Source organism: Somniosus microcephalus, chromosome 8, assembly GCF_052327205.1.
Source record: "Somniosus microcephalus isolate GS21.2 chromosome 8, FLI_Smic_1.0, whole genome shotgun sequence".
NCBI classification, from domain to species: domain Eukaryota; kingdom Metazoa; phylum Chordata; class Chondrichthyes; order Squaliformes; family Somniosidae; genus Somniosus; species Somniosus microcephalus.
In genome coordinates this window covers 32,041,804-32,060,756 of record NC_140994.1, presented here as the reverse complement: position 1 = coordinate 32,060,756, position 18,953 = coordinate 32,041,804, and the positions used below count along the sequence as shown (strand labels likewise).

The 18,953-nt window shown below is 45.8% G+C and overlaps 1 protein-coding gene across 4 annotated transcripts in view; it reads left to right on the top strand.

The window, feature by feature from the left end:
* tdrd1 (tudor domain containing 1) overlaps positions 1–18,953 on the top strand; it is a 128,611-nt gene that overhangs the window by 58,265 nt on the left and 51,393 nt on the right. For all 4 annotated transcript variants that reach the window (XM_085994444.1, XM_085994442.1, XM_085994443.1 and 1 more), the window contains one exon: positions 5,652–5,765. In XM_085994444.1, the coding sequence (XP_085850570.1) occupies positions 5,652–5,765 (114 nt within the window). The remainder of the gene's footprint in view (positions 1–5,651; positions 5,766–18,953) is intronic.

Below are 18,953 nucleotides of genomic sequence, written 5' to 3'. Positions count from 1 at the left end.
GGAGCTGCACTCATCTAGGCAAGTGGAGAGTATTCCATCACATTCCTTACTTGTGCCTTGTAGATGTTAGAAAGGCTTTGGGGAGTCGGGAGGTGAGACACTTGCCGCAGAATACCTAGCCTCTGACCTGCTCTTGTTGCCACAGTATTTATGTGGCTGGTCCAGTTAAATTTCTGGTCAATGGTGACCCCCAGGATGTTGATGGTGGGAGATTCGGCGATGGTAATACTGTTGAATGTCAAGGGGAGGTGGTTAGACTCTCGCTTGTTGGAGATAGTCATTGCCTGGCACTATTGTGGCGCGAATGTTACCTGCCACTTATCAGCCCAAGCCTGAATGTCATCCAGGTCTTGTTGCATTATCTGAGGAGTTGTGCATGGCGCTGAACACTTTGCAGTCATCAGCGAACATCCCCATTTCTGACATTATGTTGGAGGGAAGGTCATTGATGAAGCAGCTGAAGATGGTTGGGCCTAGGACACTGCCCTGAGGAACTCCTGCAGCGATGTCCTGGGGCTGTGATGATCGACCTTCGCCCAGCACAACCATCTTCCTTTGTGCTAGGTATGACTCCAGCCAGTGGAGCGTTTTCCCCCTGATTCCTATTGACTTCAGTTTTACTAGGGCTTCTTGATGCCACACTCAGTCAAATGCTGCCTTGATGTTAAGGGCAGTCACTCTCGCCTCACCTCTGGAATTCAACTACTTTGTCCATGTTTGGACCAAGGCTGTAATGAGGTCGGGAGTCATATGAGAACCTGGGCGCAGCCCTCTGTCTCTTTAACACTCCAATGGTGCAGTGCTGTGCCTGCACTATCCTAGACGAACCTTCAAATGCAATATGGCCATGGCTCCTTTAAATATCCTGGCTGGAGACACATCATCGATGACGTCCTCAGACCCGCACCATTTAATAGGGTCAGGTAACGCGCAGGGCTGCCTTAATAGGCATCATTAACGGAAAGTCGATCTCTGGAGCAGGATGGAATCCGGAACGGCGGTCACGACCGCCCACACCCGACCTGCCCAGGTACAGAAAGTTCTGGCCGCAGTGTTTAAACCAGGAAGTATACATTTAGAATATTTAATTTAATGTAAAATCAGGTACAGAAAGTGAAATAAAGAGGGGAAGAAAGATGGGATTAAGGGCGAGTTAAAAGAAAGAGTTACATTAAAAAAATTAAAAAAAATCTCCAACAATAATTTAAATCTGAAGGAATAAGACTCCACACTTGTAAAAGTAAATTTTTAGTGCCAGAGAGGTTGTTTGGCAGCAATTAAGACTTATCACCTTTTCTGCACATGTACAGAAGATTAGTGCGCCAGTGCTTGTGGATATGTGGGAAAGTTCTCAATCTGTACACGTGATTGTTTCTGCACTATGATCTGTGCATGCACAACAGCCAGAATGGCAAAGATAACCTGCTGCTCCATTTAATTTATTTATACCCTGGTGTGCCTACCATTCAGTAATTTACTAATTCACTGCTGCACCTGCTGCTGCATTAATTTATTCATTTTCTAATGTCTCTGCTTCTGTATTTGTTGATATTCTGGTGCCTCTAATGAATATATTGATAGGCAGGTGTCCAGTGCGCTCTTGCTTTATTAATTCACTGGTGCCCACTGCTTTATCAATGTTTTGCTTTGCTACAATGCCAGTTGTTCCATTCATTTAGCAATTCACTAGTTGCTTTTAAAAAAATTAATGTTAGTCCATTGGTACTCACAACACTACCTATATAGCTTATTAAAAATCTTGTCTGTATGCACTTTCTGTCTACAAACTTCACTTCCCGTTGTCGCAATGGTTTGGTCACATTTTTGTGGGTTTATTTGAGTGTACATCTGTATCTTTTTTTCTATGAATTAAATATGTCAAGGGAAATGAAGAAGGTCTTTTTCCCCTATTAACTGGAATTGTGATTTAGACTCAACTGTTCCTCAGTCCTGAAGAGGTTATTTCCTTTCCTTTGCTGTGGTAGAATTTATTCTTTAGCATGCAGATTTTTCTCAACGGTGCTTAGAAGAATAAAAATAGATGAACAAATGGAGAAAATAATTGTTACATTTGTTGTTTGTCTGATTGATTAAAAAAAATCTTAATTTTTTTAATCAATTGATTGTCGATGAGAGCTAAATAATCTGATAGTTAACTAGTATAAGAAGCATTCCCAGTATAAAGCACTTGTGTGTCTAGGGTGTGGATTTTAAACCCAATATTACTATGAAAGCTGCTTCTATTGGATATCTCAAATTGACAGTTTAGCAAAGTGAATGTACTTGATTTGTGTCATAAAATGTATCTTTGCCAGATGCTATAATCAGAAGATACTTATGGAGGAGGAAGACCATTCAGAAGATACTTACAGATGAGGATAGCCTAGCTACCACTCTGTCTAGTAGCCCATTCCATGTGTTGCTCCCACTCTGCATGAAGAACCTCCGAATATCAGTCTTCAAATTACCTCTTACTAATTTGCACCTGTGTTCCCATGTTCCAGTAGTAATCTGAAATAACTTTTCCCATATCATTTATTAGCTTGTATACCACGAAGATCAAATGCCCCTTTTCCAGGCTGAAAAAATAAAGACTCTCCAGTTTTTCTTAATAACTCAGACCCCTGACACTTAAGGATCAGCCTTGCGGTTCTTTTCTATATTGGCTCCAGCACTTGAATGTCTATCTCCTTTCTCAGAGACCAGAACCAGACACTGTACTTGAGGTGTAGGCTAACCACAGAACGGCACAGTTTGATCACAACGTTGGGTTGCATCATAGCTGTACAGTCAGAGTCCTTCACAGCGCAGTTTAGGAAAAAAATGTCATCCAGTTTAATTCTAGTCATATAACTTAAACCAAAATTAAATGGTGTGGGGGAAACCTATTCCATGAGGATGTCTGTAGAGAAATTCTAAATTGTATGGAATTTTCTTTTACATTACGCTAAGGATATGATGAAGCCGAAAAAGAGTGCGTATGACAGATGTCAGGTTGCAAGTACATTTGAGAATCAGGCTATATATAGAAAAGTCAGAGGAGAAGTGAAAGAAAATAAGAGGGGCAGAGAGGGTATGAGAATAGAATGGCAGCCAACATAAGAGGTAATACAAAAGTCTTCTATATGCATATAAATAGTAAGAGGAGGGGTGGGGCCGATTAGGGACCAAAAAGGAGACCTATGCATGGAGGCAGAGGGTATGGCTGAGATACTAAACGAGTACTCTATCTGCCTTCACCAAGGAAGATGATGCTGCCATAGACCTAGTAAAGGAGGTAGTGGAGGCACTTGATGGGATAAAAATTGATAGAGGAGGTATTAGAAAGACTGTACTTAAAGTAGATAAGTCACCGGGATGCATCCTAGGATGTTGAGGGAGGAAATCACGGAGGTACTGGCCATAATGTTCCAATCCTCCATGGATATGGGGATGGTGCCAGAGTACTGGAGAATTGCAAATGTTACATCATTGTTCACAAAAGGGTGTAAAGATAAACCCAGCAACTACAGGCCAGTCAGTTTAACCTCGGCAGTGGGGAATTTTTAGAAGCAGTAATCGGACAAAATTAAGTCACTTAGATAGGTGTGGATTAATTAAGGAAATCCAGCACTGATTTGTTAAAGGCAAATAGTGTTTAACTAACTTGATTGTGTTCTTTGATGACTGAGAGGGTTGATGAGGGTAATGCAGTTGATGTAGTGTACATGGATTTCCAAAAGGCGTTCAACAAAGTGCCACATAACAGGCTTGCCAGCAAAGTTGAAGCCCATGGAATAAAAGGGTCAGTGGCAGCTTGGATATGGAATTGGCTAAGTGACTGGTTGTTTTTCGGACTGGGGGAAGGCATACAGTGGTGGTCCCCAGGATTCGGTTCCAGGACCACTGCTTTTATATTAATGACTTGGACGTGGGTGTACAGGGCACAATGTAGATGATAAACTTGTAAGTATAGTGAGGAGGAGAGTGATGAACTTCAGGAAGACATAGACAGGCTGGTGAAATGGACAGATATGTGGCAGATGAAATTTAGCGCAGAAAAGTGTAAAGTGATGCGTTTTGGTAGAAAGAATGAGGAGAGGACATATAAACTAAATGGTATGCGTGCACAAATCGTTGAAGGTGGCAAGACAGGTTGAGAAAGCAATTAAAAAGGCCTACTGGATCCTAGGCTTCATGTATAGAGCACAAAAGTGTCGACCCAATTGGAGCACTGTGTCCAATTCTGGGCACCACACTTAGGAAGGATGTGAAAGTCTTAGAGGGTGCAGAAAAGATTTACGAGAATGATTCCAGGAATGAGGAACTTCAGTTACGTTGATAGACTGGAGAAGCTGGGGTTCTCCTTGGAGCAGAGAAGATTGAGAGGAGATTTGATGGAGGTGTTCAAAATTATGAGGGGTCTGGACAGAGTAGATAGAGGGAAACTATTCCCATTGATGGAAGCGTCAAGAGCCATAGGACACAGAGTTAAGGTGATTGGTAAACTAACCAAAGGCTCGCTGGGCCAAATGGCCTTCTGTGCTGTAACCATTCTATGATCATTTAAGGATGTCATATTTAACCATTTTAGAGAGGATTTCCATACAGCAAATCCAACTTTCCAATGATTTCCATATATAACACAAGTAGTGCCAATTTAACTCGAGGGAGGAAAAACACATGGTACAGCATAGAATGTGAAAGGTACTTTTATAACTAGAAGGCAAATTGCATAGATTTAAAAATAGGAAAACTAGATATTGAGTATATTAGAGTTTGAGTTTAAAGACAAAAATACTTTCATGGAATTGGAGTGTAACATGGTAAATAACCTTCAAAGAGAACAATTCTGTGAGTAAGTGTCACATTGATGGTGTTTAATTGTTCACAGCTTAAGGTTTTCCGCTGAGTTAGTAAACAAAGCGTTACCCTGAAATGGGAAACAGTTGTAAACCAAGGTTCTCTGCACCAGATTAAATACAATGGAACAAAATCAGAAAATTGCAACCACATGTTAATAACAATGCAGAACTGCTTTTGATCTTGGCTTGTTCCAGTAATGCATTTTTGTTTTGCCTTGCACGAGCACTAATTTTGGCCAGACTGCTCTTTTACAATGTTGACAGTGGTCTCTGCATCAATTACTAACTCCAGCACAACCCTCTATGTAAAAATATTTCTCCTGCTCTCTCTATAGTGTGGAACTCAAAACTGCATACTAACTATGGTCTACAGTACTAAGATTCTATAGATTCACTATTGCATCTCGATTCACCATTACATTTCAAATCTAGTCCATACTATTGTGACCAAAGTGCTTGTCTCTTCTGTTTGTCTTCTCTGTATGAGCTTTGGAGAACTGAGATAGGGCAGTTTATTGTTTCCACAGGTCCATGGCATAGACTACCCATAATTTGGCACTAAGTAACAAATCTGATGGCAGAAGCAGCAGGTGTGGTTAAAAGAAATGTTACTAATACCTTATTTGCATTCTACCCTGTATTATACCTGACCAGGGAGTTGACCGAGTTGGAAAATGTTCTATTGCCAGAACCACTCAGTTGAGTGACAACATTCACCTAATTTTTTATTTAAAATTCAAGTTTCAAAATTTATCATTTAAAATTATTTGTTAAAGCATTTAATTGAAGTATTTTTTCCCTTTGCAGATTTGAAGAAATTGTACCTGTTGAATGCAGAATTGGCTGAGCATTGTCGAGCTCCACCAGAGAGTTTTGTATTCAGGCCTGAGGTTGGAGATGTTTGTTGTGCAAGACTTGCAGGTAATCTACACAGATTTGTTAAATTAATATCATTCAAAATGTTAACTTTTTTTCATTAATTCTATGATGCATATAGGTTGTTCTACATTTTGCCATTGATATCTCTCAACTTATCTTTTTGAACATTGGTTGAAGTATGGAGTATAAACATCACATAATGGGGTAGAAATCAAAAGCCATGATTATGACATGATTAAACAAAGTGTGCGATAGTGAAGTGATAAAATGTTCATTTTTGGCTTTCAGGTAGTCCTTGAGCTAACCAGGTAGTTAAATTAGTAAACTACAGACTGCCCATGAGTCTGCCACTACCTTATCTATGAAGCATATACCACAGAAATATTTCTTCCTTGTCGTGGTGTGCGAGGGGCAATATGGAGTTACACACATCGTTTCATGATATGCTTAGTATAGAATTACATTAGTATTGGTGGTCATGAAGTAACCCATGGTCTCGTACAGCTTCACAAGGTGCATGGCAATGAGGCTGTAATAAAGATGCTGTCGGCGCTCGCCGTTATTACTGTGTAAAATCTGACAGCAACTTCTGGCGTCCGCACATGCGCAGTTAAACGCAGAAATCTGGAAGTTGCTGTCGTTGATGCCCTGCTGCTCCACGGGTGCACAGTTGCAGTCTTCACAGATGGAATCATTTAGAAATCACTGATTTGTCGTGAACCTCAACTATTTGCACACTTCTTTCTTGCTGTAAGGAGCAATAATAAAGTTAAGCCTCATTCAGTCTGGTGTAACTGAGTTTTTAACGGCGTACTAAGTCATAATTGCTGCTGAACAAACTCTCTGACCCTGAAAATCTAATTTTACAAGTGTGGACTCTCATTACCTTAGAAGAACATTTAAAAATTACAGATTTTTAATAAGATAATTTCAAAAAAAAATTGTTCTGATATTTGCACTTCTCCCTTAACCCCATGTGTATGTCCCAAACTTTATTTTGCTTTCTGTACAATGATTTAAATGATTTATATTCCTGCTTTGCTGTCAGAGAATTCAATCTGATTGGTTGATTAGGCTGCCTGCTTTGTTGCTGGATGCCACAGATCCCCTGTAGAAGGCGCCAATTGGAACTGACGTCAGAAAAGAGGAAATCTGCGCTCTAGAGCTCGCCAAATCTCTCTGGGCAGCTTTTTTCAAAGTCTGCGCCGACCTCTGTTCCTTTGCCGCTGACCGCAAAATCCGGGCCCTTCTATTTAGCAGCTTGTCAGCTAACAATCTAACATTCCATTGTCTACTTACAGTCTGCACAACTGCAGTAACTACGTGGTATCTTGCAATGTTCAGCAATTATAATAAGAATGATCAAACATATAGGGAGGAGAGGAGATTTTCCAGGTGTTATAAATATTGATAGTACAACACCTGTTAGCAAAGCACAATTTAAGTGGATTAACTGCTGTAGCTTATTCTAAGTATTTGAGAGCCTGTGGCTCTGTCACAAATAGGCATGGATAGAGAAGGCCTGAAAGAACCTGTAGTCATCCCATCACAGCATATAACTGTTTGTTAAATAATTACAGGGTCTTTTACCTCCGCTATCCTATCCAGAAGTCCATTTCTTGATCATTCTTTGTGTGAAAATCTTCCTTCTGTTAATCCTAAATTTGCCTTCTGGTAGTTTGAATCTGTACGCCCTTATACTGCAGTCATTGCTTACTTTAAAGTAGTGTTCTGGATTTATCTTACACTTTTTTTTAATTTGTCCATGGGATATGGGCATTACTGGCAAGGCCAGCATTTATTGGCCATTCCTAATTGCCCGCGAGAAGATGGTGGTGAGCCGCCGTCTTGAACTGCTGCAGTAGGTGTGGTGAAGGTGCTCCCACAGTACTGTTAGGGAGGAAGTTCCAGGATTTTGACCCATTGACGGTGAAGGAATGGTGATAGTACTTCCAAGTCAGGATGGTGTATGACTTGGAGGGGAACTTGGAGTTGGTGGTGCTCCCATGCGCCTGCTGCCTTTGCCCTTCTAGGTGGTAGAGGCCACGGGTTTGAGAGGTGCTGCTGAAGAAGCCTTGGCAAGTTGCTGCAGTGCATCTTCTAGATGGTGCACGCTGCAGCCACAGTACGTCGGTGGTGGAGGGAGTGAATGTTTAAGGTGGTGGATGGGATGCCAATCGAGCAGGCTGCTTTGTCCTGGATGGTGTCGAGCTTCTTGAGTGTTGTTGGAGCTGCATTCATCCAGGCAAGTGGAGAGTATTCCATCACATTCCTTACTTGTGCCTTGTTAGATGGTGGAAAGGCTTTGGGGAGTCAGGAGGTGAGACACATGCCACAGAATACCTAGCCTCTGAACTGCTCTTGTAGCCACAGTATTTATGTGGTTGGTCCAGTTAAGTTTCTGGTCAATGGTGACGCCCCCAGGATGTTGATGGTGGGGGGATTCGGTGATGGTAATGCCGTTGAATGTCAAGGGGCGGTGGTTGGACTCTCGCTTGTTGGAGATAGTCATTACCTGGCACTTCTGTGGCACGAATGTTACCTGCCACTTATCAGCCCAAGCCTGAATGTCGTCTAGGTCTTGTTGCATGCAGGCATGGACTGCTTTGGAGGGTGGCAAATGTAACCCCACTATTTAAAAAAGGAGGGTGAGAGAAAACTGGGAACTACAGACCTAACATCAGTAGTAGGGAAAATGCTAGAGTCTATTATAAAGGATGTGATAACAGGACACTTGGAAAATATCAATGGGATTAGACAGTCAACATGGATTTATGAAAGAGAAATCGTGTTTGACAAACCTACTGGAGTTTTTTGAGGATGTAACTGGTAGAATAGGGAGAACCAGTAGATGTGGTGCATTTGGATTTTCAGAAGGCCTTTGATAAAGTCCCACATAAGAGGTTAGTGTGCAAAATTAAAGCACATGGGATTGGGGCTAATATACTGGCATGGATTGAAGATTGGTTAACAGACAGGAAACAGTAGGAATAAATGGGTCTTTTTCGGGGTGGCAGGCGGTGACTAGTGGGGTATCGCAGGGATTTGTGCTTGGGCCCCAGCTACCACTATATATATCAATGATTTGGATGAGGGAACCAAATGTAATATTTCCAAGTTTGCTGATGACTTGTGAGGGGGATGCAAAGAGGCTTCAAGGTGATTTAGACAAGTTGAGTGAGTGGGCAATTATATGGCAGATGCAGTATAACGTGGATAAATGTGAAGTTATCCACTTCGGTAGGAAAAACAGAAAGGCAGAGTATTATTTAAATGGTGATAGATTGGGAAATGTTGATGTACAAAGGGACCTGGGTGTCCTTGTACACCAGTCACTGAAAGCAAACATGCAGGTGCAGCAAGCAGTTAGGAAGGCAAATGGTATGTTGGCCTTCATTGCAAGAGGATTTAAGTACAGGAGCAAGGATGTCTTACTACAGTTTTACAGGGCCTGGAGTACTGTGTGTAGTTTTGGTCTCCTTACCTAAGAAAAGATATACTTGCCATAGAGGGAGTGCAGCGAAGGTTCACCAGACTGATTCCTGGGATGGCAGGACTGTCTCATGAGGGGAGATTGGGTCGACTAGGCCTATATTCACTAGAGTTTAGAAGAATGAGAGGGGATCTCATGGAAACGTATAAAATTCTGACAGGGCTAGACAGACTGGATGCAGGGAGGATGTTTCCCCTGGCTGGGGGCTCTAGAACGAGGGGTCACAGTCTCAGGATACGGGGTAGGACATTTAGGACTGATGAGCAATTTCTTCATTCAGAGGGTGGTGAACTTGTGGAATTCTCTACCACAGAAGGCTGTGGAGGCCAAGTCACTATTTAAGAAGGATATAGATATTCTAGATGCAAAAGGTGTCAAGTGGTATGGGGAGAGAGGGGGAATATGGTATTGAGATAGGGGATCAGCCCTGATATTGAATGGCGGAGTAGGCTCAAAGGGCCAAATGGCCTACTCCTGCTCCTATTTTTCTATATTTCTGTGTTTCTATGTTTCATTATCTGAGGAGTTGCGAATGGCACGGAACACTGCAGTCATCAGTGAACATCCCCATTTCTGACCTTATGTTGGGGGGAAGTTCATTGATGAAGCAGCTGAAGATGGTTGGGCCTGGGACACTGCCCTGAGGAACTCCTGCAGCGATGCCCTGGGGCTATGATGATTGACCTCCAACCACCACAACCATCTTCCTTTGTGCTAAGTATGACTTCAGCCAGTGGAGAGCTTCCCCCCCCCCCCCCCCCCCCCCCGGATTCCCATTGACTTCAGTTTTACTAGAACTCCTTGATGCCACACTCTGTCCAATGCTGCCTTGATGTCAAGGGCAGTCACTCTCCCCTCGCCTCTGGAATTCAGCTCCTTTGTCCATGTTTGGACCAAGGCTGTAATGAGGTCTGGTGCCGAGTGGTCCTGGCGGAACCCAAACTGGGCATCAGTGAGCAGGTTCTTGGTGAGTAAGTGCCGCTTGATAGCACTGTCGACGACCCCTTTCATCACTTTGCTAATGATTGAGAGTAGATTGATGGGGCGGTAATTGGCTGGGTTGGACTGGTCCTACTTTTTGTGGACAGGACATACCTGGGCAGTTTTTCACATTGTCGGATAGATGCCAGTGTTGTAGCTGTACTGGAAAAGCTTGGCTAGAGGTGCGGCTAGTTCTGGAGCACAAGTCTTCAGCACAACAGCCGAGATGTTGTCGGTGTATTCCAAGTGGTATCCAGTGCGCTCAGCCTTTTCTTGGTATCGTGGAGTGAATCGAATTGGCTGAAGTCTGGCTTCTGTGATGGTGGGGACCTCGGGAGGAGGCCGATATGGATCATCCACTAGGCACTTCTGGCTGAAGATGGTTGCAAATGCTTCAGCCTTGTTTTGTGAACTCACGTGATGGGCTCCACCATCATTGAGGATGGGGATATTCATGGCGCCGCCTCCTTCTGTTAGTTGTTTAATGGTCCACCACCATTCATGACTGGATGTGGCAGGACTGCAGAACTTTGATCTGATCTGTTGATTGTGCGATCGCTTAGCCCAGTCTATCGCATGCTACTTCCGCTTTTTAGCATGCATGTAGTCCCGTGTTGCAGCTTCCCCAGGTTGGCACCTCATTTTTAGGTACACCTGGTGCTGTTCCTGGCATGCTCTTCTATAGTGTTTATTAAACCAGGGTTGATTCCCCTGGCTTGATGGTAATGGTAGAGTGAGGGATATGCCATGCCAGGCCATGAGGTTACACATTGTGGTGGAATACAATTCTGCTGCTGCTGATGGCCCACAGTGGCTCATGGATCAGTTCTGAATCTATCCCATTTAGCACGATGGAGGGTGTCCTCGGCGTGAAGACAGCACTTCGTCTCCACAATGACTGCAGTGGTCACTGCTACCAATGCTGTCATGGACAGATGCATCTGCTGCAGGTAGATTGGTGAGGATGAGGTCAAGTAGGTTTTTCCCTCGTGTTGGTTCTTTCACCACATGCCTCAGGCCCAGACTGGAAGCTATGTCCTTCAGGACTTGGTCAGTAGTGGTGCTACCAAGCCACTCTTGGTGATGGACATTGAAGTCCAGCACCCAGAGTACATTCTGTGCCCTTGCTACTCTCGGTGCTTCTTCCAAGTGGTGTTCAACATGGAGGAGTACTGATTCATCAGCTGAGGGAGGGCGGTAGGTGGTAATTAGCAGGAGGTTTCCTTGCCCATGCTTGACCTGAAGCCATGAGACTTCATGGGGTCCGGAGTCAATGTTGAAGACGCCCAGTGCCACTCCTTCCCAATTGTATACCACTGTGCCGTCACCCCTGGTGGGTCTGTCCTGCCAGTGGGACAGGACATACCCAGGGATGGTGATGGAGGAGTTTGAGACATTGGCTAAAAGGTATGATTCGGTGAGTATGACTGTCAGGCTGTTGCTTGACTATTCTGTGGGACAGCTCTCCCAATTTTTTGCACAAGTCCCCAGATGTTGGTGAGGAGGACTCTGCAGCGTCGACTGGGCTGGGTGTACCATTGTCGTGTCCGTAGCCAGTGCCGAGGTCGATGCCGGGTGGTCCGTCCGGTTTTATTATTGTTTTTCGTAGCCGTTTGTTACAACCGAGTGGCTTGCTAGGCCATTTCAGAGGGCAGTTAAGAGTCAACCATATTGCTGTGGGTCTGGAGTCACATATAGGCCAGACCGCGTAAGGACGGTAGATTTCCTTCCCTAAAGGACATCAGTGAACCAGATGGGTTTTTGACAATCCGATAGTTTTATGGTCACCATTACTGATACTAGCTTTTTATTCCAGATTTATTTAATTAACTGAATTTAAATTCCCCAGCTGCTGTGGTGGGATTTGAATTATATTTTATATACCTCTAAAATCCTTTGAAAGCTGAAAAGTTCCAATTTTTACACAGAATTACATAGTCTGCAGCACAGATACAGGCCATTTGGTCCAACTATTCTATGCTAGTGTTTTTACTCCACATAAGCCTCTTCCCACTCTAATTGCCTCTTCCCACCCTGCCCCCACTATCCCTCAGTTCGCCTCTCCCTCTTATATGCATCAAACTTCCCCTTAAATGTCAGTGCTATCTGCTTCAACCACTCCATGTGACAGCGAGTTCCACATTCTGACTACTCATTGTGTAAAGAGAAGGTTTTTCCAAGCTCACAACAGTCATTTGAAGCTAGGAAATCAGTTTCATGGTCGTACTTTGTACTAGTTGTAAGGTTGAAGTTAGCTTGTCTTCCCAGTGTGGTGGTAGGGGTGTTATAATTGGCTTTAATGCCTCTTGATTAGGATAGATAAAATCAGCGAAGGTTCACACTCCAGATCACTAACTCGCAACTCCTGTTGGAAATGCATGCATGTATGTAGATACTGGATGAGGATAGGATCCTGTGGTTCAAGGCTCACACATGTGTAATGGCACTTTGGAAAGGTAGTGGAAGTCACTAGTGTCAGTGCAGCCAGCATGATCGGAGGCAGCTCTGGTGGGAAAGTTGTTTTTGGGAGCAGGTTGGGAACCCGTTGTCATCCTGCTCCCACGCGCCTTTCCCCCAGGCGCATCTGCCAGTGCGGACCCGACCCGACCGACGGAGGCGGGCGACCCAATTTAAATTATTATAGTAGCTAGTTGTCCGACCCTTGTGATTTTAACCTTGCCGTTTAAATTTAACTGCATGGCCACGGGAAACATGTTGCTCAGGAAGCACGTTTGTCAACCTAAGGCGGGAGTTCAGCGGCCATTGCTCCAGCTGATTAGTTGACAGCATCAAATGTACAGTAAAAGCTCCCACCTGACATGAACACTTTCCTCAGCGGAAGCTGTTTCTGCAGTCTTTCCAGCAAAGTCTCTCTCCAGTGTCACTTCATTGGAAGAACCTCTCTCACCATTGACATTGCTTCTGTCATCTCTACTTCACCTGCCATCTATTCCATCAGCATAGATGCCATTTATACTGTCACACCTTGGTCCTCAGAATCTGACCACGATGAGCCCCAACACCAGGCACACCAGCAGCATCAACAACACCAACCTACTCCGCAATCACCTGATGCTGCACAGGACAGAGGGCATCAGCACCCGACCGCATTGCTGCCCGGGAGGCCAAGATGGCCTCATCATGGCCAGATTTACTTCACTTGATGCTGTATGGCTGCAGCATGATGCGCCAGGTTGGCACCACCCCACACCAACACCATAAAGCATCCTTGCAATGACCAAGCCATTCCTTTCACACTCACCACCATTGCTGGAGGTACTGTTATGTCTCCCCATTCACTGCCACTCACTAAGCCGCTTCCAAAGGTGCACACAAATCTGTCCAGGTGTTGTAAATAAAGATTTTTATGTTTGACAGCACACTAACGGAAACTTTACATAAACATTGGATAAAACACCTAAGTGGCCTCCTTGTGTGGTGGTGTTATGATTGCACTAGGATGAATGTGAGGGGTGGCTAGTGAGATGGGAATGTGATTATGTTGATAGAGAGGGATGGGTGGATGGGCAAGGTATGTTGGTGTGAGTAAGGATGTGTAGGTGTTGCGTTTGCAAGGATGACTCAATGACAGCATGTAGAAATCAACTTGTGTCGTTTTAATGGCCGATCCAACTGCTCTTACAGGCCAAGGCAATCGAGTACCTATCACCAATGTCAGACATAATATATCGATAACAGCACTATCAAACTTCATGTGCTAGAGTAACTCTAATGCAGCACTGTAACCCAGTGTGCAGACATAACATTTCCTACCCCCTCACAGAATTTCAAACATGAAATGTAGTGATAAAGTCCTATAGGTGGCCAGGGCGAGAACATGTACGAACAGGCCGAGGTGGGGACTAGTGAGGTTGTGGCTGAGGCACAATATCTGCTTGAGGGTTGGCTGGCTGAGCCACATTTGCATCCCGCCACTCTGGGGGTAAGGCTTGGGGGTTAGATCCGTGTAATCCTGCATCAGGGGGTGCTGGCACCTTCCGAAGGCGGCTGGCATGCCACCGAGAGCCGTCAGTGAGGCAGGAAGTGGCTGGTCCAAGTTGGCGGCTGATTTGGAGAGGGGAGGACCAGAATGAGGCCATCTTATTGTTGCGTTGAGGCCTGCGGACTCTGACCCAACCGGAGACTGAGATGTTGGGCGCCTTGGCCCTCTTCGACTGGTCGAAGCGGAGTTTCATCTTCTCCTGCTATCTAGCGACTGTGGCTTGAGCCCATGGAGCAGGGCTCTGAGCTAACGAGGGGCGGAGCCTGCCAAGGGGCAGCATGAGCTCACGGCCTAGCATGAGGGATGCGGGTGAGACCCCTGTAGTGGAATGCTGGGAGGCTCTAGTGCAGCAGTGTGTGGAGGAGGGCCTTGTCAAACGCACACCCCTGGGATAGGTGTGCTCTGAGGCTATTTTTCAGTGTCTGGCTAAAACGCTCCACCCCACCCCCCCCCCCCCATTTGACTCTGGGTGGTGTGCGTACGTGACTGATGCCCTTGCTCTCAAGGTAGGAGGAGAGTTCCAAAGAGACCATTTGGGGGCCATTGTCTGTGGTGATGGCCTTTGGATGCCCCCAGCAGGAGAAGAGGGATTCGAGGATATCGATGACCCGAGAGGTGACGGAGCCCACAGCAGTGACCTCTGGCCATTTTGAGTGCAGGTCATAGGTCACCACTAGGAACCGTTGATGGTGGGGGACACCATGGATCTCCCCACAGACGTCCAGCTGCAGGTGCTCCCAGGGCTGAGGGGGCCAGGCAAGGGGTTGCAGGGTTGGAGGAGCTTGGTGGCCAGGCTGCACAGTCCTTGACCAGGGCCTCGATTTCCCTGTCGATACCCGGCCGCCACACTAGGTCTCGGCATAGTTGTTTGAGCTTCACTATGCCCAAGTGGCCCTCATGCGCCATGGATAAAACACGCGCACGAAGGGCACTTGGGACCACAGTGCAGAGCCCACGTGCAACACAGGAGTCATTCCAGCAGGAGAGCTCATCTTTAACTCTGGAGTAGGCAGACAGTTCCTCAGGCACCTTGCGAGGCCAGCCATCTCTGATGAAGGTGCACAGCTGGGAGAGGGCCGGATCCTGTTCAGAGGCCTCTTTGAGCTCCTGGAGAGAGACTGTGGTTTGGAGAGGCGTGTACAGCATCTGTATGATATCCTGTTCCACATGTTCAAAACCGACGAGTGGGACTGGGGCAGAGACAGTGCGGGAGAGCAGATCTGCAACAAAATTGTCACGTCCTGGTGTGAACTGGGGACTGAAATTGTATTGGCAGAGGCGGTCAGACCAGCGGTGTAGACTCAGTGGTCTGTGGCCCGTGCCGGATGTCGACAGCAGGGCAGTGAGAGCCTGATGATCAGTTCGCAGGGTGAAGGCACGGCCATACGTGTACAGGTGCCACCGCTCACATGCCCAGACGCACGCCAGCACCTCACGCTCGCCTACTGAGTACTTCTGTTCAGTGGGGCTAAGGGCTCGGGAGGCAAAGGCGATTGGTTTCTCCACTCCCTTCTGTATCTGCGATAACACCGCCCCCACAGCTGCAGCGGACGCGTCACAGGTGACGAGGGTGGGGCTGGCGACGCCAAAGTGAGCCAACACTGGAGGCGACGTGAGCTGCGATTTGAGGAGACGTACAGCTTCCGTACCTGATGCAGGATTACACGGATCTAACTCCCAAGCCTTACCCCCAGAGTGGCAGGATGCACATGTGGCTGAATGACTGGGGTAACAGTGGAGTCAACCATGGGCTGGTGGGTGAAGGCAGTCAGGCAGCCCAGACCCTCGAAGAATGCTGGCCATGTTTGGCGCCACGGTGAGGCGACGTGCAGAATTGCAGACCCACCGGTGTCCGAGAGAAAAACCCAGGTCAGTGAACAGATCCAGTCCCATCAGGTTAGCTTCTTGGTGTGCCACATAAAAACAAAAATCTGGCAAAACTTTTGTTCCATAGCGTACAGTGAGGTTGATTGAGCCCACTAGTTCAATTTTCGAACTACCATACCCGCAGAGGGCAGTGGAGGGCGCAGAGAGTGGCAGGGAGCTGAAAAAATGTTTGAATGTGTCCACATTCAGCAGTGAGACACTGGCACCGGTATCCAACAAAAGAGGAATGCACACATCATTCAGGTTAATTGTGCATGACTTGAAAGCCACTACTGGCCCAGAGCTCACGTTGTGAATTATAGTGCTTGAGGACTGAGTGTGTTCATTTGTAGCAACAGGGGCAGAGCGGCAGACATTTGCAAAGTGATTTTGTTTTCCACAATTGCGACAGGCTTGGCCGCGCGCGGGGCAATTCTGCGCTCTGGTAGCATGTGAACGAGATCCACAGTTTCCACACTGTTGCCGCGGTAGCGCGCGTTGCTGCAGTTGCGCGAGCATTAGTGTTAGAGCTGTCGGGGCCGAGGGCGCTGTCAGCGCTGGAGAAGCCGCTCACCGGATGTCTTGCTAGTTTCGCTGCACATTCGGCTGCAGACTCCACTTGAAAGGCAATGTTAACTGCCTGTGACAGCAACAGATTGTCGGACTCGAGTAACAGTCTTTCACGCACTCTCACGTTGGTGTGCTCTATTAGTTGATCACGCACCATCTCGTCTTGTAGTGCACCAAACTTGCACGAGCTAGCTCACCCCCTCAAATTAGCCACGTACTGATGCACAGACTCGCCGGGAAGTTGGTGATGCTGTCTAAATATGAATCGCCGGAGGAGGGCGCTTTGTGGGGCAGAGAAGTGTGTGCTTAACAGAGCCACAGCCACATCATATGTTTGTATTGAGTCTGCTGTCCATAATGTCCCAAGAACACGCTGGCCCTCCGCTCCCAAGCAATGGGATAACAGTGCCTTTTTCCGTGCTGCACTCACATTTTCTAGTCCGAGAGCGATGAGGTAGGTTTCAAAGGACTGTAACCAGCGAACCCATGGGATCGGGGGCTCACCGGGTAGTGCAAGGAAGGGAGGAGGTGGTGGAAGAGAGATTTCAGCCATCCTCGTCGCCAAATGTTGCGTTTGCAAGGATGACTCAATGACAGTATGTAGAAATCAACTCGTGTCGTTTTAATGGCCGATCCAACTGCTCTTACAGGCCAAGGCAATCGAGTACCTATCACCAATGTCAGACATAATATATCGATAACAGCACTATCAAACTTCATGTGCTAGCAATGTCAGACATAATATAACGATAACAGCACTATCAAACTTAATGTGCTAGAGTAACTCTAATGCAGCACTGTAACCCAGTGTGCAGACATAACAGTAGGGTTGGGAAGGCAGGGTGATGGGGATGTGATGAGAGGCACAGCAGGATGAAGGTGAGTGTGGCTTTGTATTCATGTTTCCTGTTCTAATGAGATCATTGAAACGTTTGCAGCACTGCACCCAGGTCCACCTGACCACATCCCTGCTGGTGACCTGCTGGCAATCTTCAACCAAGCTGTTTTGGTGTCCTGGGGAGGTCTCCTCTGCCCATTGGAAGGGAAGAGGGCCTCCGTGCGTGCTCCCTCCATAAGCATCGGAGAACCTGGGTGCAGCCCTCTGCCTCTGTGCAGTCATTGTCAGTGTTTGCAGCGCTCCAATGCTGTAGTGCACTGACCGCACTGTTACATTGACATTTAAATTCAATGTGGCCATGGCCCCTTTTAAAGATCCTGGCTGAAAAAACGTCACCAGACCCACACCATTTAATTGGGTTGGGTAACGCGCAGGGCGGGCTGAATAAGCGGGGTTGCGACCCGCCATGGCAACCGTCTGCACTGGATCCGCCCATATAGGCAAAATTCCAGCCAGTGTCTTCTGGAGAGGACAGAAGAAAATTGGTGAGCAATAAAAGGGAGAATGTACTCCTGATCTATCGTATTCTGTGCTGTAAACTTCTATGGTTCTAAAATATCCAATTTTAACCAGATGAAATAGTGACTGGAAGATGATGGTACACACAGTTAATATGCATATTTCAATAGCAATTAAGGGATTTGTATCATAGACTGTGCTTTTTTTTTTAAGTCATCAGATTTATCGAGCACCTTATACATTTCAAACATCTCGAAGTGCAGCACAGTGAATTACTTTGAAGTGCAGTGACCGATGCAATCAAATGTAGCAGCCATTTTATGCACAACAGTATCCCACAAACAACAATGAGCTGGATGACCAGTTAATCTGCTGCTGTTAGTTGAAGGAAGAGTGTTGGTCAGGATATGGAGAATTCACTCCTCGTCTTTGAATAGTGTTATGAGATCTTTGATGCCCACAAGCACACAGACCACCTGCGAAGCATTTCTGATATTGCAAAACTCTATTACTACTGCACTGAAATATTAGCCTATATTATGCATTTAAAATGAAATACTTTAGTGGACAAACACAATTTGACATTTGCATGGAAAAAATATTTATAATTCAAACAAAGTGGATTGCTGTTTTCTCCCTCACTGTCGCACCATTTTTTTAAAAGATCAATATAAACTTTATCTGAATAAAGCTTTTGAAATTTGACCTCTAGCTGTTCTTCAAATCATTTTGAAAAACAACTGAAGATAATGCTGGAAGCGGGAGAGAAATATTCTAACTGTTATGCTGACTGCTCCTAATCCACATAGGACATTGTACATGTTGCACATGCTCAGACTACAGGATATATCTTCAGTTAATAGTCACAGTTCTTGGCAAAATGTCAAATCCAAGCCCAGGCTTTTTTTAAATCCCCATCTCCAATTCTATTTTCCTTGAGCCAATCAACAAAGTAGGTAA